Source organism: Aulonocara sp. 'chitande type north' Nkhata Bay, linkage group LG22, assembly GCF_057382095.1.
Source record: "Aulonocara sp. 'chitande type north' Nkhata Bay isolate Kocher_YH1m ecotype deep benthic linkage group LG22, A_spYH_male_GT1.1, whole genome shotgun sequence".
NCBI classification, from domain to species: Eukaryota; Metazoa; Chordata; class Actinopteri; order Cichliformes; family Cichlidae; genus Aulonocara; species Aulonocara sp. 'chitande type north' Nkhata Bay.
The window spans coordinates 12,731,225-12,754,164 of record NC_141364.1 but is presented as its reverse complement, the minus strand read 5'-3'; the positions used below and the strand labels follow the sequence as shown (position 1 = coordinate 12,754,164).

The 22,940-nt window shown below is 40.2% G+C and overlaps 2 protein-coding genes across 3 annotated transcripts; one reads left to right on the top strand and one right to left on the bottom strand.

Moving 5' to 3' along the window:
- Positions 1–6: 6 nt before the first annotated feature.
- On the bottom strand, positions 7–10,908 carry LOC147303625 (uncharacterized). Its single transcript, XM_086280244.1, has 3 exons — positions 10,642–10,908; positions 5,558–6,245; positions 7–1,884 (listed from the first exon to the last, which is right to left on the bottom strand). Exons 2-3 carry the CDS (start codon positions 5,753–5,755, stop codon positions 1,597–1,599), a joined length of 486 nt encoding a protein of 161 aa, XP_086136370.1. The 5' UTR covers positions 5,756–6,245; positions 10,642–10,908; the 3' UTR covers positions 7–1,596.
- A 42-nt stretch (positions 10,909–10,950) lies between these two features.
- slc30a8 (solute carrier family 30 member 8) lies at positions 10,951–21,687 on the top strand. 2 transcript variants are annotated; one of them, XM_086280243.1, is made up of 11 exons: positions 10,951–11,029; positions 11,175–11,394; positions 11,501–11,612; positions 16,591–16,757; positions 17,123–17,269; positions 18,708–18,861; positions 18,975–19,141; positions 19,259–19,371; positions 20,133–20,238; positions 20,332–20,466; positions 20,948–21,687. In XM_086280243.1, exons 3-11 carry the CDS (start codon positions 11,539–11,541, stop codon positions 21,091–21,093), a joined length of 1,209 nt encoding a protein of 402 aa, XP_086136369.1. In that variant the 5' UTR covers positions 10,951–11,029; positions 11,175–11,394; positions 11,501–11,538; the 3' UTR covers positions 21,094–21,687. The 2 variants fall into 2 exon arrangements, with proteins under 2 accessions (XP_086136369.1, XP_086136368.1); XM_086280242.1 differs by having other exon boundaries at positions 11,003–11,394.
- The last annotated feature ends 1,253 nt before the right edge of the window (positions 21,688–22,940 follow it).

Sequence of the window (22,940 nt, the reverse complement as noted above, 5' to 3'; positions counted from 1 at the left end):
ATGTCACCGTCTTTGCGTCTTTATTTAGCTGGCATACTGTAACCACTGCAGTACCTGTTTTAAAAAGTGCTATAAAATTCAGGAATGGTTAATAAATACATTCAAGTGTCACTCCCAAACAAGAACAAAAAAGCCCATCTTTATCTACATGTAAGAGCATTTTAAAAACTCATATGTCAAATCAGAATAGTTATCTGCAGTTACAATGAACACATGGAGATATAAAAAAAACAACCTCCTGACCTACTGAATTACATTTCTGGTCAGACAGAATAAATATCAGTGACTTTTCAGGCTTTCAGTTACTGACATGTTCACATGTTTGTACAGTACATGTTAATATTTGTCTAGACAGAGAAAACGCTTAACACAGTGCTTCAAAAGACTGCCTTTAGGTCATTGTTTAATACAGATACTAAAATATAAAGTAACAATATATACATACTGGAAATGTATATACTGTATGATGCTACAGCCATTGATGGGTTAGTTTGGCTAATAAAATACTCCAGACAGCATGAATCATGAATCCTACTTTTCCTGCTACATCATACTCTTTAAAAAAATATTTTTTTATTTAATCTGTAGTAGTCTGTAGGAAAACCACTCACATAACTATGACTTCAGTAAACCTGGGTGTACTCTTTTCTCACATGTCACACTGTTAATTTAGTTCCATCAACTTCACACTCCACTTTAAGATTCTTGTTTTAACTTTTAGAGCTCTGCATGGACACTCACCAGAGTATACCAGTAAACTTTTACATGCATACAACCCAACAGGTGCCTGGGGTCATGTGATCAGTACCTGCTGGCTGTGCATCATAAAAGGCTGAGAATTAAAGGAGACAGTGTACTCCAGACTCTGATATGTGCGGACTTAAAATACAGCTAAAAACTCATCTTTTTAAACTCCATTTGCTGTCTTTTGTTTTGTTTTTGTTTTGATGTTCTATCCTTTTTGTTGTCAAGCACTTTGTGACGTTTATTTTGAAAAGTAATATGCAAATAAAATGATAATTTATTCATGGCTGAAAAATATAGGCAAAACAGAACTGTCAAAAACAGCAGTTCCTCTAATGGCCACTTGAGGGTGACTCCGAAAGTAGTTCATCCTGTTAGACTCCAATGTAAAAACTCCCAGCTTACGTCTTGGTACAGAAAAATCAAACAAACACGTGTTTATTATGAATATTAATCGAGCTGGAAGGTGGATGACTTGTGTTATAACTCACCAGCATGTATTTTTATGGATATACTCAACGTTTTGACACTAAAAACAAACAAGTAAACAAAAAAACAACATGGCTGTTGTGCCCCACAACTACTAATTAGCCTGTTTTGCAAAAAAACAAAAAAACATTTGTTTTTGTCTAAGGTGCCTTTTTTCATTTACAATGTCATATTCGTGTTATGAAAATAAAAATAAAGTATAAGCCATGACATTGTTGGCTAATTTGTATGCAGCCGTAAGTTAAAATGACTTTAAGCTTTGTTTTTTCTTAAGTGAAGCGGTGGAAAATGGGGTCACCGTACTCCACCTTGTCTATGTTAACTGCCTTAAAAGGCACATTTTTGAACAATTTGTCTGACTTTTTAAGGCACAGAGCTTCTCCTGCAGAACATCCTCCTCGATAAAGTGCCCGAATAAAGCTGCTGAGGCATCTTTAGGCAGGAAATGGAAAAGCCCCCCTCCACTGAGCTGGAGTAGAGACTGCCGCTTCCTTGTTCACTCTCAGAGTCCCAGTAGCTCCCCTCCTCTTCTTCCTCATACGTCTCCTCCTCTTGCTCCTCCTCATACAGCTCCTGCTTGAGCTCCTGGATGCCCGAGTGAAGCTCCATCAGCTGTCGAATCAGGGCTTGATCCTGAGAACGCATCTCCATCTACACACGGAGGACACATCTGTTTAGATTTCACAGAAGCACAGAGCAAACAGACAAATAGGACCAAATACCAAACTGTGAATGAAAGAATTGTGAAGCGAACTTCAGAGAGTTTCTTTCCATCTCGATGAAGCTGAGCAGGTTGTGCTCGCTTTGAAACCGTAAGCCATTTCATTTGAGTGTTGCCCTCTTTCAAATGCAAATGGATCTTTCTGTCATTCCCTTTCTTTTCCTTTTTTTATGAGAGGCTGTCCAACTACTGGCATTGTAAAATAAGATATTCAGAATTCCATCTAGTGTCCAAGTCTGTGCAAAGCACTCAGGAATGCGGGCCGATCTGCATTTCTTTTCTCGGTTAATTACAGCACCAGGCTCAAACTGAGGCTGAGGCGGTGCATAAAAGATTCTGGTTGTATTTCCTTTGTCAACACTTAATTAAGAGAAAACCGTGATTTTCTTTTTTTCTTCTTTGAGATCAAGCCATCTTGGGCTTCACCTCATTATGACAAACACTAGTCCTTTTCAAATAATGTAGAGGCTTCTCAAATCAGCTTCTGTCTGTAGATGAGTTTTTTTTTTCCAGGGAGTATGCTAACCACAGAAAAAAACAACCTCAGCCTCAGCACAAAGCTTTGGGACTTTTTGGTGATATTTTATCACATTTTGCTTATGAATTATAAGCGATACTTAATGCATCTTCTGTCTTTGGTGTGTCTGTTTCATTTTCCTTCTTTTTTCTATCCTTAATTATCTTCGTTTAAGTGTGGGAGAATAATACCATAGAGGCATCCGTGTCATTAAATTCATCTCATGAACACAAAAAGTGGAACAGCTATGGGTTGGGGGAAATGATCATATTGTAAATTCAAATGTCTTTAAATATAAGGTTATGATAAAGATTACTTTGAATGAGGCTAAAAGAAAGTTAATAAATTGTTATAAAATATTGATGAGACGGATAAAAAAAATCTCCTTAGGCGATTTAAACAAGATGTTAAGTTTAGAAACTAATGAAGTAAATAACATAGAAAACAATTTATTAGTCTAGTTCGACTTTAGTTTAGTTGTTTTCTCCCCCTAATGCATTTTGATCAAAAGCTCTAGAAAAGCCACAAATCAACCTTAAGATGAGTAGAAGCAAAAAATTTTCCAGAGTGAATAAAGATCTTTGGATTGTTGTATGCATTAAATAATCACATCTACAGATGTGCTCTATTCAAAATTGCAATGTGATTATATTTGCCTATAATACTTAAAGGTAAGTACACTAAAAAGAGGGTAAAAAGCCAGGTTTTACAATAATTGTACTGTAAACAAATTCAAGTACTCTATAAGTCATTTTAAGTAATGCGCAAGTAATTTCAAGTATTGCATAACTTCATGTATTTTACAAGAAAGGAAACACAAATGATTAAGTACACTGTACTTTTCATGGCCGCGGATTGCACTATGGAGTGGCTTGACCTTGGCTTCCAGGTATTTTAAAGGAAAGGAGGTCCTTTTAAAAGTCTTCTTTGAATAGTGATTGTAAAAGAAAAGAACATTAAGTTGACTTGACCCCATCACGATAAGGTCACATAAGCCTGCAATTTTTGATGGTACTTATTTTTTCTAAATTGATAAAAGGACAGTTGAGTAATGGAACAAAACAAAACAAAACAAAAAAAAAGTAAACAGGCAAGATGAATCCACTCCATAATATGGCCTGGCCATGGTGTATAAAGTATATTTACGATGTGAGACGGGGAAATTGTTTGCTTTTCTGTAAAATTACCATAAATTCTACACCACTTAAAATGATTTATTCACTACTTTTATTTATTTATAATTAATGTGTAATTTATTTACATTATAGCTTTTTCTGCATTTCCTGTAAAAACCTGATTTGTTTCCCCTTTATTGTATTGGTTATCTTTAAGTATTTGCAGGTAAATATAATTACATTGTCATTTTAAATAAAACACATAAAATTCTATTTGATAACAGGAGAATTACATACTTTGTCATTGACTGTATTATGAAGTGTTACCATATGTATAAATAAACAGAAAACTCTGAAAATCTGAATTTATTTTATTTAAGGAGGCAAAAGTGCGACAAAAAAACGGAGACTGTCTAATTTTGTATTTTTACATGCAAAGCTCGTCCTGCTCATAAAAAAAAAATGCAATGTGAGCCAAAAGCTTGACATCATCTAATAAATAGACTTGAGGATTATTTCTGGAATTTAAAGGTTAAAGGTTTTAGCCTGAGCACCTCCCTTAAACTATCTGAAGGAAGGTGAAACAGACAATTTAAGGATCTCATTCACTGCTGCTCCTCTGAGGCCTGTTTCCAGGATGTCTCTGTTTCTCCTTGTTGCTCTTCTGTCCGGCTCCCGCTCAGACTGTTTTCTTCTCTGTGTGCTCAGGACACTCGGTTACCATGACGAGCAGTCGCAATAAATGCCAAGCGATAAATCAAGCCGTGACAATGAGCCTTGCACTCGCAGACACACAAGCACATGCACACACAGCCTCTTTGCATGGTGACGGTGGTTTAAAAGGGAGTGACGTTGTAAGAACATGACTTACATGGAGCCGGAGGAACAAAGAAGGCAATAACTTGGGCCTCACACACAAAAACATCAGGGCTGACCATAGAAGTCGTTCTGATGGTGGGACAAATGACTTGATCTTTATCACAACAGACAATAAAAATGTTTTTAGACTTCCCACAGACGTCACAAAAGGGCCACGCAGAAGAATTTACAGGTCATAGATTTTGTTGCTATTTAGTAAATGAGCAAAATTGATATTTTATATTCACCTCAGTTTGAATTTAGAAAAATAAAATGCTTTCAAAACAATAATTCATGCTTTGTTTATCTGTTGAATTCAACTCATTTCACAATTCACTTTGGAAATAAAAGGGTCATTTTAACCCCGAAATTTCAAAGTCTACTCTTACCTGTGCAGATCAGAAAATAACACACATCAGTGGTGAAGGAAGTATTTAGACTGTTTCCTGAAGCAATATAGCCAATGTGGCCCTATCTATGAAATATTTGCTGAACAGTGGCCACTCTGACTGTCTGAAAAAGAAAAATGCAAAACTATGGGACAAGATTTCTAATCTTAGTGAACTAACTCAGTAATGTTTGTCATATTCCATCATTTGGCTAAAACTGCTAAATAAATTCATGAATTTGGTCAGCAGATTAAGCAAGTCCAACAAAATCAATTTGTTTAACTAGAACATTTACTACAACAACATTGTACTATTGTACTGCAACATTTTACTAGATTTAAGGAAATTATATACGAAATAGTTATTTCTTCATCAACAATGATTGACTCTGACTTACACAGAACTTTGAATCGCACTGACCCAAAGTTCTGAAAGTGTTTTAAATTTCATTTTACATGCACAAGATTATATTTTTTTGCATGCAGCTTTTAGTACAGACAAATAATATTTTTTAAATCTTTATTGTGTAAATAAACACCCCCTATTCCCAGAACGCATAGTTTTGTACAACTCTAACATGAGCTGCCACAATAAAACTAAAGAGGGCTTTAATATAGTTGTAACAGGAAACAGGAATCTGCAGGTGTTATATACGTATAGCAAGACAAAATTTATTAGGGATACACCGTTTCCCTTACAGGCTCGATCAGAGTCCCAGTCTTACCAGTTCCCTTCGCAGCCAGGCCAGTGCACTCTCTATGTCCAGTTTGCTTGCTTCTCCACCAGATGTGCACCCTTCCTTGACATGGTTGGTTCTGGCCTCAGGGTCCCTGCTTGTGCTCTCTTGTGCTCCCTTGCAGTCATCAAAGGTGGAGGTCTTGCAGGAGAAGTCCCGCAGTCTTGTTAGGACCACCTCCATCATGTTAGGTCAGTGATAGTTCTTCTAACCGGAGTCTCTTCTACACCCTCTGCTGCGTCTTGCCTGTTTTCGGCCGTAATGCAGCTGCAAACAGCCTCGTCTTCTGTTATGAGCCCTGCCAGCTCGGAGGACTTAAGAGGAGCTCTCTCTCTCTCCCGTTCTCATCTTTCAAACATGCTCCTTCCTCCCTCCCTCTGCTCTCCTCCTTTTTCTTGCCGTCTGTTTCGCAAACATTAGCCCCCAACTGCTTGGCAGAGTGAACTGGTAGCACTGGTCTGGCGAATGCCACTGAGCTGGTATGACGTCAGTGAATTGTCCGGATGCCTGATGTGGAGCTGTTTGGTTTTTTGTTTTGTTTTTTTTGTTTTTTTAAATCAGACACACAAACACAGAGATCATTAGGAAGGAGATGAGGGAATTAGCCCGGTGGTTGTCTTGAAGATGACACAAGGGTCCTGTTGTGTAAACTCACACAGCTTCAGTGAGTTTTGGTCTGTTAAAAGATGATGGAAGGTGATGATGCTGACAGAGGCATAAACATTAAGTCCTATGGTGTACGTGGAGCTCACTGCCCTGAGTGGCCTACGTCAGGGTCAGGATCTAAAGAACAGTGTGAACAGCCATGTGTAACTAACCCTTCTCATGCCATTTTCCCTTCACTCTGTAGCCCCTGGCAACCCACTCCTCATCTATTCACACGCTTTGGTAAACCAAACACAGGCCGGCTGTACGGAGCCTGCATCGACCAAAATAGCCCCAACACACTATTTTTAGAGTTAAACTGACTCCACTTTTAGACTTGTTTAAGAAAGCAAACGTCACCCCTCTCAAAAGGAGTTAAAAAAGTCTTCAAGTCTCATTGTGCAAGTGTGTCATGTTCCCACTACTGCTTTCAAAAGGAATGAAAAGAGCTGATGTAAGTGTTTTAACGTCACACACTGCATTGGGTGAAACTCTCAATTATATTTCTGCAAAAGGCACTTTGTCTCAGCCTGTCGGCGGTTGAATGTAAGATCGATTTAAAACTGGGGTAAGCGTCATGGTTTTGGTATCCCTGGACAAAAAAACATGGCACAAGAAATCTATGGGACAATCATTTCTAACAGCAGAGATGGTGTGAACCAATCATGTTGCTGTACTCTTGCACATAGAAGTGCTGTTAAAAAGTATTGCCCCCCTTCAGACCTCCTTTGTTTTTTTTTATTTTTTGCCATATTTGTCAGAGTTAAATGTTTCAGATTGTAAAACAACTTTTAGATAAATCTGAGGAATGGCTGCACATTCTCCCATGGGATTTTCTGGTAGAGTTTTTATGCTTCAAGTAGTAGTTTTAGGTCCGCTTAAAAACAAAAAATCAATCAGGGGTTCCTCAGGGGTCTGTCCTTGGACCATTATTGTTCAACCTTTACATGCTCCCATTTGGTACTTTCATAAAGAATCATATCATAGCTATAATATCTCATTCTTTTGCAGATGACATTCGGTTGTACCTATCATTTTCCTCATATTATCTATCTCCTGTTCACAAACTAGTAAGTTGCACTGAGGAAATGAACTGCTGGATATGTAGAAGCTTCTTGTAACTGAACAGAAACAATAAAAATATTTATTCTTGACTCAAAAAGTCAGAGACAGAGAATTTGTTCATATTTATCATGCCCTTCTCTGAAACACACAGCAAACAAATCAAGAGCCTTGGCATTATTTTGGACGGTCACCTCAGTTTGATAAACACATCAATATGATTACCAAAACTGACGTCTACGACTTAAAAAGTATATAAAAAGTCAACAAGTTATTATATTAAAGTGACTAAGAAATTGATGCAGTAAATGGATTAATCCATGCAGGATTATCCAAATCATCATTAAAATGACTTCAACTCAATGCAGTAGTAGCCAGTAGTGCATGGAAATGTGAACATATTACCCCAGTATCCAAGTCTCTCCACTGGCCCCCAGCTCAACACAGGCTAACCTTTAAAATCCTTCTGTTAGTTCATAAAGCTCTTAATAGTTTGGCCTCCCAGTGGATCTCTGACTTCCTCAGCGTCAATAACCAAATTAGACCTCTCAGGTCGTCAGATGCAGATCCTTTAACTGTCCCTAGAATTAGATTTAAGTGTGCTGAGGTTGCTTTCAGTTTTTGTGGTCCTGCTCTTTGTTTTTTTTTTGGTTTTTTTTGCCTGTCCCGTTTGGCTCTTTTGCATCAGAATTGTTGTCTAAAGGCAAAGAAAGATGCCCAATGGATTTACTTTACCAAATTGACCATCCCAGCCTTGCCGTAATGGTCCATTTGATTCACCTTTTATTGTTTCTTTTATTTTCACTTACTGAATACGGGACAGACTTGACTGGGGGAAAGAAGGGGAGAAAGAAAGAGGGAAAGAGAAACAGCTGAGAAGAGGGACGGGGGAGAAGGGCAAAAGACAAAAACCAACAGAACGGGCAGAGAAGAAAAAAATGCATATATCAATCACCTGGATCACCTGCTGAGAAAGAAAAAAGAAAGCAAGCAGAAGAGAACAAGAGTAATAGAATAAACAGCATCACAATGATATATGGGAATATGACAGTAAATACTAAATGTTAAACATTATTGTGCAGCACATAAGATCAACAGAACACAGTGTGCTTTGAGGTAGGAGCCAAAAAGGGTGTAGTTTGTGGGTGTGATCACCCGTGTGTACACCTGTGAGCATGGACGCGCTTGTTTTTTTAAAAGGTTCCTTCATGTAATGATCTGCTAGAGGGTGTGGGGGGGCCACAGCCCCGTCCTCCAGGGCATGAAGCAGGTATGGAGGAGATCAAAACTCCAGACATCCAGAGGCCCCCAGAACACAAGAGACCAAGGAAGACCAACAGAGGGGCAGCTGCGCCACTGTCCCAGAAAGAGCTGAGGAGAGTCCCAGATGAGGGCTCACTCAGCAGCCGCGGAGCAGAAGCCAGGGGGAGTTGCAGTGACGCGCCCGTGAGCTCCGCCGGCAGCCAGCCGCGCCTGAGTGACCGAGCCCCAGGCCGAGAGGCCGGGGGCACCCCACCTCCGAAGTGGCCCGAGCGAGCCCCAGGCTCCAGGTCCCGATACGCGGCCGCCAAGGAGTGAGCCGGTGTGTACCTGGACGCCCATCCCCGGACACAAAGAACCACCAACGCACCGATGTCTGAGGGGGTCCGCCACTGGCAGGGGAAGTGGTGGTAGGGGGAGATAGGCCTCCAAACCTTGGAGGGCCTGAGATGTCCCCAGAGAGGTGGCGCCTGACACCCAACCTGACATATAGACACAGACATACAGGCACACACAGATACAAACATCCATTCCCACCCTCATGCTCTCATATGCACTCACTCCACACTCAACCAACGTGGAGACAGACATAAAGAGACGCTGTACACACGATCACACTCCCCAAGCGTACTCTACAAACCGGGTCTAGGTACCCTTGCCCCTGGAGGGGGGAACTGCACCCAGACCCAGGTGGTGTTTCCCTTTTCCCTGCGGTGGGGGGAGGCAGACCGCCCCGACTCCGCAGCAGCAGGAAGGCCCCACACTCCAGACCACAGTCGGACGGCCAACTCCTCCTCCTAGCCCCCCCGCTCCAGCAGGTCGCAGAGAATGGGGGTGAGAGAAGACTCCAAACCTCCCTCCACCCGCTCATTGTAGTGTTGATGCATGTGTGTTCTAAGGTGCATTTAAAACCCAGGAGGGCATGGAGCTACCTGCCAGAGAGCAGCAGGTAAGCGCATGGTCCCTCCTGCTAGCCCTCAATGTCTACGTGTATTTAAAATTGAGAGGTGGGCAACGATGCCAGGGGTGGGGTGTACACCCTGATGGTACTTTGGATTCCGTGTATCGTGCCCACCCCCAAGATCCTATATGTATGTGTAATGAGAGTGTGAGTAATGTGAATGTCTAAGTTGTGGTCCTGCTCTTTGGAACCATCCGAACGCTGATCTGAGGTCAACTGGAACAAACTCAAAACCTTTTTATTCTCACAGGCTTACTGTTCAAAACTTTATATATGTGTGTGTTAACTTCTATTTTATGTTTTCATAAAGTTTGTTTTGTTTGTGTTTTTATTGCCTTAACACTTCGCAGACCTACACTGGTTTATCTTAAAGGAATGTACTGTATAAATAAATTATCATTGCGATTGATCACCACCTTGTAGGAAGCTTAATTTTGAATTAAAGGTTTAATTCAATCAAAAGAAAGAAAAAAAATACTAATGTTTGCCCTGTGATTGCTCCAATCTGTACTCATCCCACCACCTCCTCAAAGGGAAGCCAACTTCTCCATCTTCTTCCATTTCCTTCCCCTGACCTCGCCTCCTCCACTCTCTTTACCACCGTTCTCTTCATCTATTATCACCTTCTTATCCCAGCAGATCAGCTATTCAAAATCATTAAAAAAAAAAAAAAGCAATCTCTATGATCGATCAGATTAAAAACACTGTTACTGCCAACTGATAACGTATCAGCATTTACTCAGCAGGGCTAACGCTTTTAATGCCAGTTATTCTTTCAAACATTTCATCCGAGTCCGAGTTTTTCTTTTAACATCATTTTGATAACTAAAGCGAATGAAGACACACTTTAAAAATAGAAACATAGATCTAAATTAATGAAGTGTAGACATGTAGGTCTGTTTAGTGGATCCTTGTCGCCATCTTCTGGTATTTTTTTTTTTTTGAATCAGTCGCCAAAACAAAAGCGAGACTAAGTTTTTTAGAAAGACTTGCTACCCATCCACTATCTTGAAACTCCCCCGGGGCTGTTATTGGCTCATTACCGATCCAAATAAAGAATAAACAAAATAAAAAACATCACCGACATAGCTGCTGTTTAATCCACCCACAGATTGAAAATTAGTGTCGTTTTTCTTTTCTTTACCTGTCAGCTCCACGCGAATATTTCTTCCTTTTTTTCTGTTTCTGCAACTCAGTCAAAGCTGTTCAGGTTGAACTAATAATATGCTCCACACTGCCAATAAAGACTCAGTGTGAGTGGCTGTTTCCATTCAAAGTGAAAAATAAAGTATCTCATTGATAAGTTAATTCCACTGTACGTGCAGGTGCTTGGGAATCTTTCGGGGGTTAAAATCGGGGTGTTAAGTAAGACTGCTTTCATCGGAGACGAGTTTTGCTGAATTTGGAAATAATGGCTGTGATAACGCAAGAGGAAAGGGCGCACGGCCCGTGTGGTTTGATTATGTAATCAGTGAGTGCCGGCTGATCAGAGGAGGTGGGCGGACCCCGAAGAACTCGAGCGGTAGTTTGGGGTGTGTGAAACAGTGAAATCCTCTCCCGATTAGTGAATTAATAATCAAAGCTGAATTTGGGTTTTAAACACAAAATATTCATTAGCTTTAGGAAATTCAGCTTCGCCCCAAATTATTTCCCTTTAATATGTTACATTTATTACAGAAGTGTGTCTGTTTTGGACCCCATGTGTGCCATCACCTCCCCCGCCGTCCTTCGGGCCGGCCGGCTCTGCGTTTGCACACGGTGCAAAGCGTTAGTCACAAGATTGCATCAAAGTCTTTGCGCCTTGCACCCCAATTCGTTAGAGAAGACATCCAGCGGCCGCTGAAAGACGTCTCAAGAAGGCACAACTCAAGATCAGAGAAGAAAACAAAGATTTTAAGTGAGATAACTGAACATTAATTTATATATATATATATATATATATTATAATTATTGTTTTTACTTCTTTTTTATGTTTGTTTAAATACGGGTTTTTTTGTTTTTAGTCTGAGTATTTTTCCGACTGTCTGAGAAGACAGCAGTCATGTTTAAAAGCAAGGATCCAGAGAATTTTCACCTGGTGTCAGAAGAGAAGAAGAGATACAGCACACCGGAAAGGTAAACGATTAAAGTTTGTCTTAATAGTGTTTCAGATTAGAGTAGAGGAACATGTGATTCCCTGTTTCCAACAATAAACAGGTGAATAAAAACAAGCTTAAAAATATTCATTGTGCTTGAAGGTTTGGTGTTAAATTGTATTTTAAATCAAAAGAAACAGAAAAGGGTAGTTTCAAAGTTTTACAAAGTGCTTTGGGGGAGTGTCTGCTCACGTTCCTCTGTGACCTACTGGTTTTCCACACGGGACTGGACTGGTCTGGGGGTCTGATGAGATTAGCTGTGTGCAAATGTGTGTCTGACTCGGATCATTTAGCCGGCTCTACTTCTGCTTAATAGGGAAGTGTGCACAGAGTGCAGCAGCAGCGCATAGACCCACTTTTAAACACTCGTTAATCAGCGATTGTTTGTTTGGTGTCCTCTGATGTTAATATTGTTATTGGCCCTATTATTTATTAGGTTACAAGACCAAGTCAGTTTTAGTCGGGGGGTTACAATGAGGTGTAACAATAGTCGTGCCAAAAAGTGATTTCCGGTGTTCCAGATTAACTGCTTTTATGCTAATTGGTTAGATTTGTTTACAGATTGATCATTTTCATCGAGTGGTCTTCTCTGCCAGTGTGTCATGCGGATTAACTAGTTAACCTGGAGCACCGGTATTTGCCAAAAAAAAAAAAAGAAGATTAGCGGTATTTAAACCGCTGCCAAGGACTTGGTGATCTATAATCTGTCAAGCACACCTGTCATGGATGATATCAAGTCAGATCTGAGCCAGAAAGAAGTACCGTTATGAAGTAGAATGAGCAAGCAGCTTTTGGTAAAGTGACTTTTACATATCGTTTATTTAATCCAGGTAAAACGCACACTGACATATAACAATGTAACATAACAGCTCTGTAAAGATAGTTTATGCATTGTTGTCGAATTTGTTATTTATTTGTGGACTGCAGCTTGGTGTGTAGGTACTTGCTCATTAATAAGAAAATAATGACTTCCCAAGCGCTTTCTCCTTCTCATCCCTGTGATGCATTCACATTGCGAGCGATCGTGGCTCAAGAGTTGGGAGTTCGCCTTGTAATCGTTCGCCTTGTAATCGGAATCAGAATCAGAATCAGAATACTTTATTGATCCCTGGGGGAAATTATTTTTTGTTACAGTGCTCCATTTTAAACCAACATTAAGACAAGACAGACAATACGCTAACTAAGAATAGTACAATATATACATATATATACATACATACATACATACATAAGTCACTCATAAATAAATAGCTGGAAAAGAAACATGTGTAGTTGTAGCAGCAAACAGTGTGTTAAGTGGATGCGTTGTACAGGGAGATGGCCACAGGCAGGAATGATTTCCTGTGTCGTTCAGTGGTGCTTTTCGGTAATCTCAGTCTCTCACTGAACGAGCTCCTGTGACTGACCAACATGTCATGGAGTTGCCGGTTCGAGAATTCATAAAAGCGCTATACAAATACAGGCCATTTACCAGGCACCAGTCTAACCGGCTACGCTGGTTAGACTGATGTTTTTAACCAACACCTTTTATTGCATGTAATGCACAAACACACCAACAGAGGGCAGTAATATCCCTTCAACATACATTGTAAAATTACTATTACAACATAGACTGGTGAAGTTATCACTGATTCTCTGTGGCTGGATTGATGCAGAGCTGACTGTTCATGGCCAGTTAGCAGAAATAACTTGATAGTAATATAATGATTAATAATACGTGATGAATTATTATATTTAAGGTGATGGTTTTGATTACAACCCCCAAAGCTGCAGGGTATAATTTAATATTTCTTTGCTAAAATATCAAAAGCCTTCCATAGATGGGAGCTCATGTTCCTCTAACAGCTGTATATACCTTTCAGCATTGATGGTGCCTTTCCAGGTTACAAATTTCAACTCGTCTGACCACAAAAAAGTGTTTCACTTAACCTCAGTCCATTTTTAATCAGCTTTGGTCCAGAGAAAACAACACTGTTACCGGATCATGTTGTTGTATGGCTCCTTCTTTGCACAACAAGTGTTCCTGAGCCCATGCAGTGATTTCCGCGTTAAAGCCCTGTTTTTGAAGCAATACTGCTCAAGGGCCTAAAAAAATCATACATTTTCACAGATTTTCGGCCTTATCGCTTACACACAGAGGTTTCTCCAGATTCTCTGATATATATTTTTTTTTTTAAATGCTACTTACTGTAGATGAGGAGACATTCAAAGTCTTTCTCAGTTAAATCACTTGAAATGTTTTCTGTTATACTATGAATAAACTATGAATTATGAGATTTTTAAATGACTGCACTCTGTTTTTATTTACATTTTTTGCAACTTCCCAACTTTCCTGTCCTCAGCTTTCTGACCTAATTCTACTTTTTATACGAGAAATGTACTAGTACATTACCATATGGCTTGTCAAAGATTTGCTTAATCTCCAGTCCTAAATATACAAAAAGCAGTGAACATTAATGTAGCAGCACAGGTCAGCTGGTCACAGACTGTACACAAAGATGTTCACAGTTCACAAATGAAATTATGCTTGTGTTTTGTTTTTGTTTTTTTTGTTTTTTTTTTGAGTACCTCTTTTCCTCCTATTGCGCTGCTTCACCCAATCTTAGGGTTTCTCCACCTGCCAAATCCCAAACATGGTTCCAAAGCTAGAATGTCAAGCATGTGTAGGAGAAAATGGTCATCTTTGTATAGGTTATTGGTGTGACCTTCCACAACAGTCCCAATTTGCCATGATTTTCCCACCTGTTTGTCATAGTCAATGACATCAGTAGTCATGAAATGTTAACGTAGACTTGAATTACTGCACATCAAAGGCTGCGTCCCTCTTAACTCTGATCCACATCAGTTTGCTTATTGAGCAAACAAATGTACACAGGATACCAAAGCCACAGCCCTCCTCACCACACTGAACCACCCAGGAAGTCTCTTTAACACAATCACCCCCACTGCTCTTCTAACCTCATACTTAACGCTGGCTTTCGTCAGGGCTGTGTGCTAAGTCCTGTCCTTTATGCTTTGCTTTTTGTTTTGTACAAACGTGACTGCAATCCAGTGGACCCCACCAACACCCTTATTAAATTTGTAGATGACACTTGTGTTGCTGGATACTTAACTTGACATATAGATGAGGTTCAGAAACTGTCTGTGTGGTCCTCTGCAAACAACCTCAAACTCAACACCAGTAAAACCAAAGAGATGATAAAAAGTAAGGCCCAACCCTCCACTAAAGCAACAGATTATGGCTTTAAGTTCCTGAAAACTCATACTGCAGAGGCACTTAGAGGTCTGCCAAGACAGCAGAAATGGTAAAAGAAACAAAAAAAATCCACATAGAGAATACATTTCCTGATAGTTTATGCAGAGCAGTCACATAGAGGAAAAGCTGTTGGTGGCCTTCTACCCCTCAGTCATTGTAAGTGTACTACATCAGTGTGGTACTCTGGAGAATAAACCTTTGCAGATGGTCGTCAACACTGCCCAGGAATCAAGTGACTTCCCACTGCTCTGCTTGAAGGACATCTCCAGCTCTCAGTGTCTCAGGAAGTCAAGGAAAATAATTAAACTTTTCCACCTTGGGTGGCACTTGTTCTACCTCCTACCCTCAGTCAGACACTCTAGGCATAAAAGAGCCTGACAAACATTCTCGAAACAAAGTTTTTGTTCCCTAGTTCAACCAGAACTCTCACCCCTTTTAATAGCTATTCTTTAGTGAAAGGCATCCCTTTAAGTGATTCCCTGACTGTACAAGTATGAATGTCTTCCTTTAAATCAGACTTAGGGTACATCTAGTCCTGACTGTACCTGACTGACCTGCATGCAGTCAACGGGAAAATAGGATTAAAATGTATGCGATTTGTTCATCGAGGTAACTGCATATGTGGATAGGCTAATAGAACTGGATAAAACTGTCAGGTATTACAACCCATGGCTGTCTAAATCTGACAGGAAAAAATGACTTTTGAAATGGATACAAGATAAAGCTACTGAAATGAACACAGAAATTTTGCACTGTATTATACATCAGAAAGTGTGTACGTTAGTGCTAAAAATAACCATGTTGTTGATGTTTTAACTAAAATAATTTCGTTAGGGTAAGAGCACTGAATCGCAGGACTTGGAGGATCACGAGACTGAACATGGTGACATAGCTGTCAAGCGGCTTCAATCAGGGCAAAGTGCTAAAAAGAGTATAGGACCTAAGAGCAAAAATTTGACAGTTAGAGGAAACTCAACGACATTTCAGAGCTCTCAGATGCTACACGAAAGGCAGATCTTGCATTTGCTGTTAATGTGATTAAACTTCGCGTTTCCACCTCAGATTCTGAACTTGACTGTAATATTCAAACATAAAGCAGGCTAGATTTATTTCATTGAACAAGAGAAAATAACGCAAAAGCTGCCAACGACATAATTAAAACACAAGCAGAATAGCAATGTGCCATTGCTATTAGCACATAAAGTTAAAAGTCTTGAAAATTTTCCAAAACATCCACATTTTTCCTCAGAATTGGAGATAATTTATCTGCATTTCAGGAGCAGGACCACACCGCCATACACTCCCTTTCCAGTTCTTTATCTATATATGAATCCCGCTGCACTATAAGCTGTTCTTTCTTGTTTTCATACCCCACCCTCTCTTTTTCTATCCATCTACTACTCATTAGAACGTGGGGATGTGCTCGGCCCAGGAGCCACCATCAGTCCCCTCTGAGGCCTTCCCCAAACCACAGCCTCAATTCATATTCAAGCCATCTGCCATTATCTACAGCAGATGCTGTCAAACCTAAATGAGGATGTGCTAATTAATTGTTTTGGGAAATGTTGGCATTTTCACTATAACTATTTTACATTTTTATTGCCTAATTGTAACTTATCTACCTCTAGAAGTTTTTGTTAATGTTAAGGGTTAAAAATTTTGTCCACAACTCATTGCATTCACTCTGTTTTTGTGTATCCAGTGTGCCAAACCACAACATCTTACAGAAAGATGGCACGGGTAACATTAAGCACTGCCATGACAACAGCCGTGCTCAGGAGGATCGAGAGACGGAGAGGAAAGTTGCCAGGAAGAGGCTCTACCTGGTTTCTGTCATCTGCCTGATTTTCATGATTGGTGAAATCCTCGGTGAGTCACGGTCGTTTTCTGCTTTTATTTTGTGATGATTTTTTTGTTCTCATTTTCTCGGTGCATATCCCATGATGACAGCTGATATTTGCGTATTGTTTGTAAGTCAACAATACACGCTGCCATTTCTGTTATTTTCTGTAACCTCTGACCATCTCTGTCTTCCTTCACTCCTCGTACTTCTCTTTCCTCTCACTTGTCTGTCCTCAGCCAGCTCTCTCACACCTACTTGTGGCCACCTTACTTATTTTTCTTGAATTATATATACATTCTGTATCCCTACAAGTGTAAATCTGACATTGCTGCACTAATATACCAAGTAGTTAATCCATTTCACTAACTGTCCTGGTTCTGTCCTTCTGCAGGTGGGTATTTCGCAGGCAGCCTTGCGGTGATGACAGACGCTGCCCACCTGCTGGTGGACTTAACCAGCTTCATCATCAGCCTGTTATCCCTTTGGCTCTCCTCCAGACCAGCTACACACAAACTCAGCTACGGCTGGCATCGTGCAGGTACATTCATTACAGGATGCGTCTTCCAGTTAGTATGTAATTTATTTGAGCTTTTCTTTATTTTATTCATTCCTTTGCAACTTAATTTTCACCAACATGGCATGCAAAATAAGTGGATGTCACTGCAAAATAGCAGAGCTTTCAGTGCCATATGCTAGGAGTTACATCCTGCATCCACACATCACAGATATATTTATAAAAGATCACATCATAGTCTCAAACTAAAAGATTTTTTTCAACTTGATAGATTATACTTTGATACCTTTTTATATTGTTTGTTTTACATTTTGTGTTTTTATGTTTATGTAATGTCGTAAACATAAAATCATTAAAAGCCACAAAAGGTTCAGTTTCTTTTAAATTCGTCAGTTCCTGACCAGTTTCAGGAACACAGCTTACCCCCAAAACATTCTTTTGGGTAAGCTGTGCCTGTAGCAACTTGTGATTTAGCTGTTTAGTACCATTGATTCCTCCTGCACATTTTCGGCTACGTTTTCTCTGCAGTTTTTAAATTTATCAGGGAGAGAATAACCATCATCATCTCAATATAAAGACTAATAATCATAGCATCGATGTAAGCTGCAAAAGATGCTTTTAATTGTGACTGTTGCAGAAACAATGAAAAATGGTTTAGCAGTATAAACCCAAAATAAATAACAATATAAAAATGTGGAAAAAATATATGAACAATATAGTGCAAAACTGAGTCAGTGGAGTGTATTAAAACCTGCTCTAGTACAGCGGTCTCCAACCTTTTTTGCGCCATGGACCGGTTTTGCCCGACAATATTTTTACGGACCGGCCTTTAAGGTGTCGCGGATAAATACAACAAAATAAAACCAGTACTGGTACCGAAAAAAAGAAGATTTATTCATAACACACGTGAAAAGACCCAGGAAAACCGAGTTAACGATAAAAACGATAACAAAATAACGCTAAAAACCCTGAAAACCATACATTTCACACCTGAGCCTCAACTCTCGCGGCCCGGTACCAAACGTTTCACGGACCGGTACCGGTCCAAGGCCCGGGGGTTGGGGACCGCTGCTCTAGTATACTTAAAAGTGGAGCTGGACCAGTTCCTCAATCAAGAACTCACAAATGCCACCAAATTCCTGGAGGGAGGTTGCTGAAGCTATCGGAATATGGAGGTGAGGGAATATAGAAAGAAGTGGAATAACTTGAGGCACAAATATCTTTACCTCTGGGGAAAAAACAAACTGGCTACAACAAAAAGCGGGGACCCGTGAGGGAAAAGAGTATCTGTATTTTATTTGTTTCTATTTTCCCGTCTAGATCAGGTCTTACTGTGTGTATTTTTATCAAGTCATCTTCTCTAACTGCATATTGAAATTTGAGCAATTTGCTGTTTCTTGTTGTTTCCAGCAGTGTGCATGACTGCAGATCCTGTCTCTCTCCTTGTTTCTTATTAATGCAGAGATCCTGGGTGCGCTGCTGTCTGTTTTCACCATCTGGCTGGTAACAGGAGTGTTGGTTTACCTGGCCGTGGAGCGCCTCATCAGTGATGACTACACCATCGAGGGAGATATCATGCTCATTACCTCCGGTTGTGCTGTGGTGGCCAATATCATGTGAGTAAAGTGAAGGCTTGTTCGTTTTGGAGTTTGTGATTTAATTAAAGCCATTGCAGAAAGGAAGGCAGCACTTTTCTTGAACTCTTGAAGAATGGTCCTTCTCTCAACAGCATGGCGGTCGCCCTTAATCAGTCCGGCCACGGCCACAGTCATGGTGGGCTCAGCTTTCATGGGCATGGTCACAGTCACAAGAAAGGAGGAGACAAGAATCAGATCTCAAACAGCACACACTCGAGTGATGACTGTACGGATGTAGAGCAAAATCATGGTGATCACGGTAAGTAAAATAACGTTTTTTTTATGCCATTTTAATATTATAGGTCATTATCCTCATATTAAAATGGAAGAAAAATGCTTTCTGTAATTGATTTTATTGTTATTCTTCTTCTGCCAGGACGGAGAGCTCAGCAGGCCAATGCAAGTGTGCGAGCAGCTTTTGTGCACGTGTTGGGAGATCTTCTCCAGAGCATCAGCGTGCTCGTCAGCGCCATCATCATCTTCTTCAAGGTAAGGCCTCTCTCTTTCTGTTTGCACACACAGTGTGACCCAACAGTTTAAAACAATTTAAAAGTTACTACTGAAGTTGTGGATGTTATTTTGATAATTATTAGTCCGAAATGTTCATACACCCAGTAGCTAGTCGCGTGCAGCGTACAGTGGCTTTGATGTAACAATTCCTGCATTATTTTTAGCTTCCAACGCTCAATATTCTCAGCACTAAAAACACATTCCCCCCTGAGAAATGTCAAGCAGCACAAAGCCGGGGCTGTTTCCAACAGGAAAGATGGTACCATGTTCACTGTTCACGTGCTGTTCAGTCATTTCGTGCCTTTCTGCAGAGTCCTCAGTGAGTCCTCAGTGAGCCCAGTGTGTTGTAGTTCTTTTCCCCAGACTGTCATTACTGCCAAATTAAGGCCTCCTCTTATATAAGATGTAATTAATTACCACTGTCCCGTGTTCTTTAATGAGAAGCAGTTGGGGCCTTTTTTTCCTCTGTAACTGGTGCAGATTTTTACACTGAGAAACTGAGCTCTAATAAACAGAACTTTTTCATAAATAGCAGTTGTATAGCAGACGGTGTTTTTCAGCTTGGAAAACTGACAGCACCATTAATGGTGTTACTGTCTGCCTCAATTGGAAAGCACTTTGGGTCAACTCCTGCTGGTTTTAAATGAGCTATGTAAACTGAAGTGAATTCACTAATATAAATGAATTTGTTTAATTAAATATTTCTGCTATAACTCATTTTCTCCGTGCTTCTCTTTCAGCCAGAATATAAGATGGCTGACCCCATCTGCACGTTCGTGTTCTCCATCCTGGTCTTATGTACCACCTTCACCATCCTGAGAGACATCCTTCTTGTCCTGATGGAAGGTGAGGCTAAAATTACTAAATCAACACTGCAGTGCAGTGCTAATGTTTTCATTGGAATCAGAGTCTGATTTGTCTTTTCTATCCATGCCTCAGGTACTCCGTCGGGGGTGAAATACAGTGAGGTGCGAGACGGCTTGTTAGCGGTGAAAGGTGTTACAGCGGTCCACAACCTTCACATCTGGGCCCTCACCGTGAACCAGGCTATGTTATCGGCACATGTAGCCATAGGTAAGAAAGAATTGGGGGGGAATGCTACTTGATGGGTTCTTTATTAATCTGGATGTGATTAATAATATCGTTAGTAATCACATCCATCATCTATGATGTAGTCTACGGGGAAGACAATGGATGGTATAAGAGGACATACACTATTCTGCCAAGATGGCAACCACTTAGGGTGAGACATATGCACTATTCCACGCTCAGCTTTTTAAGTAATATGGATACACCATCTTGTAGAGGACTTTAAATAGCTGTACTTGATGGTATGAATGTACTTGTGCACTCAAAATAGTAAGTGCAAGACTGGAACAACATAGTCTGGAATAAAAGCAAATTTTAGTTAGATAGGTTGCTACTATGTCTCAGCCTTTTGTTCTTCCTGGTCATCCTTGACCAAAAAATAAAGCTCATAGATGCAATATAAATACAAAAGGTGACTAACATTTGGTTTATCACCAATCCCTTTGTTTTCCTCTCTCCTCCACAGATGAGTCAGTGGATGCTCAGACTGTCCTCAGGGAAATGACACAGGCTTGTTTTGCCTCCTACAAATTCCACTCCGTTACGATTCAGATGGAGAGGCAGGCCGACCTGAAGCCTGGGTGCACACTGTGTGAGGACCCTAAGAAGTAGGAACCCGCCGTAAATCTTCATCTGATCCCAGCGAAACAAAGCCAAGATTTGTCTGCTGTGGCGCATGTGTCGATGGCAGTCGGCGCTGCTGCTGGGGACCTTGAGGGCTTAGTGACAAACTTGCACGACTGTGTCTAGAGTGCCTTTGTATTGACAGACCTAAAGAAATGTTTAAAAGAGCAATGAGGGTGGCTTTTGAATGCAAACGATTTTACGGGAAACACTAATGTCCCCCCTCCTTTGGGAAGTTTTATCCATTCGTAGGTATAGTTTTCATGATCAATTTCTGCTTTTAAAAGTGTTCATTGTGAAACTGAAATCACTGAGGGGTCTATGCAAAACTGCAGTTCAAAAGTCTCGTGTCAGTGATACAGGGTGTTGTGGTTTTGTGTGATTAAGCAATTATTCACTTTATTGACCTCAGACATCTGATACAAACCATCATTTGCACATTCTATCATAGTATGTTTTTCTATACACTGACTGTTATACCAGACTCCTGAGTGTAGTTTCATACATGATGTCAACACTTCTTCAAACTTTGCATAAGTAAGGTGGAAAAACTCAATAAAATATTCATGTTTTTCAAATACTCTGTATTCTGAGTTTTGCTCTGTGTCAGTGGAATAAGAAATGCATCTTGGGGGGAGGGGTTGATTTCCACCATAACTAACCCCCACCTTTTTGACCTTGAGCCAATTTGCAGTTTTCAGTAAACCTCGGGGGCTGTTTCGTTGTACCACCAGCCTCTGGCATGCTGCAGACAATCAGATATTAATGGCTTGTGTGAGTTTGACCTTCGTCTATCCACCTGTGTCCTGCAGTGTGAGCTGCAGGTGTCCTGAGCTTCAGTGGCGTGGACAAGGTAATCATTAATAACAACTGACGTGTGGCTGGCTGGTGCCAGCTAAATCATTCATTTTATATTTTTAATGGACATATTATTTATTGTATTAAATAAAGCATTAATAAACATGCTAATAAGATAAAACTCCTTTTTTTTTTTTTTTTTGGTTGACTAGCTACTTGCTCACCGCTTGATTCAAGTTTTGTAAATCTGTTTTCACGTTTTCCACAACCAAAGACACATAAACGAGCACATTTCAAGTCCAGTCATGCTTAAGCAAAAACTACAGCCCCCACTCGGACACGGATGACACCACCTGTCCATTATTTTTAGAAGGACAGCTCAGTAGGCCTCTGAGGTGTTCTCATCAAGGTTGTTACTTTCTTTTTAGATCAAACTAAATGATCATACAGTCAAAGAGGAAGAAAAAAGCAGCTCACAGTTCAGACTTTTAGGTTGGGTTTTTTTTGTTTTTTACTTTATTGTGCTTTTTAAACTCTTGAGTCTTAAATGGTGACTAAACATGCAAATCAGAAAAATAATAACAGAGGTGATAAATTGCAGCCTGAAATAGAACCTAAACAAATTAAAATCTCTGAATGGGAACACTGATGTAATGGTTTAGTGGACTGCATTCTCATGTTTGTAACGAGTGGTTATTTGAGTTACTGTTACCTTCCTATCAGCCTGAAGCAGTCTGGCCATTTTCCTCTGACATCAAGAACTGCTGCTCACTGGATATTTTTTCCCTAGAGATGGTTATGGAAAAATCCCATCAGATCAGCAGTTTCAGACCAACCCATCTGCCGCCAACAACCATGCCACATTCAAAATCACCTAAATCACCTTTCCTTTCATTTCTGATGCTCAGTTTGAACTTCAGGAGATCATCTTCATCATGTCTGCATGTCTAAGTATTGATGTATTGAGTTGCTGCCATGCGACTGGCCGATTAGACATTTGCATTAACAAGGAGTTGAGCAAATGCACCTCATAAGGT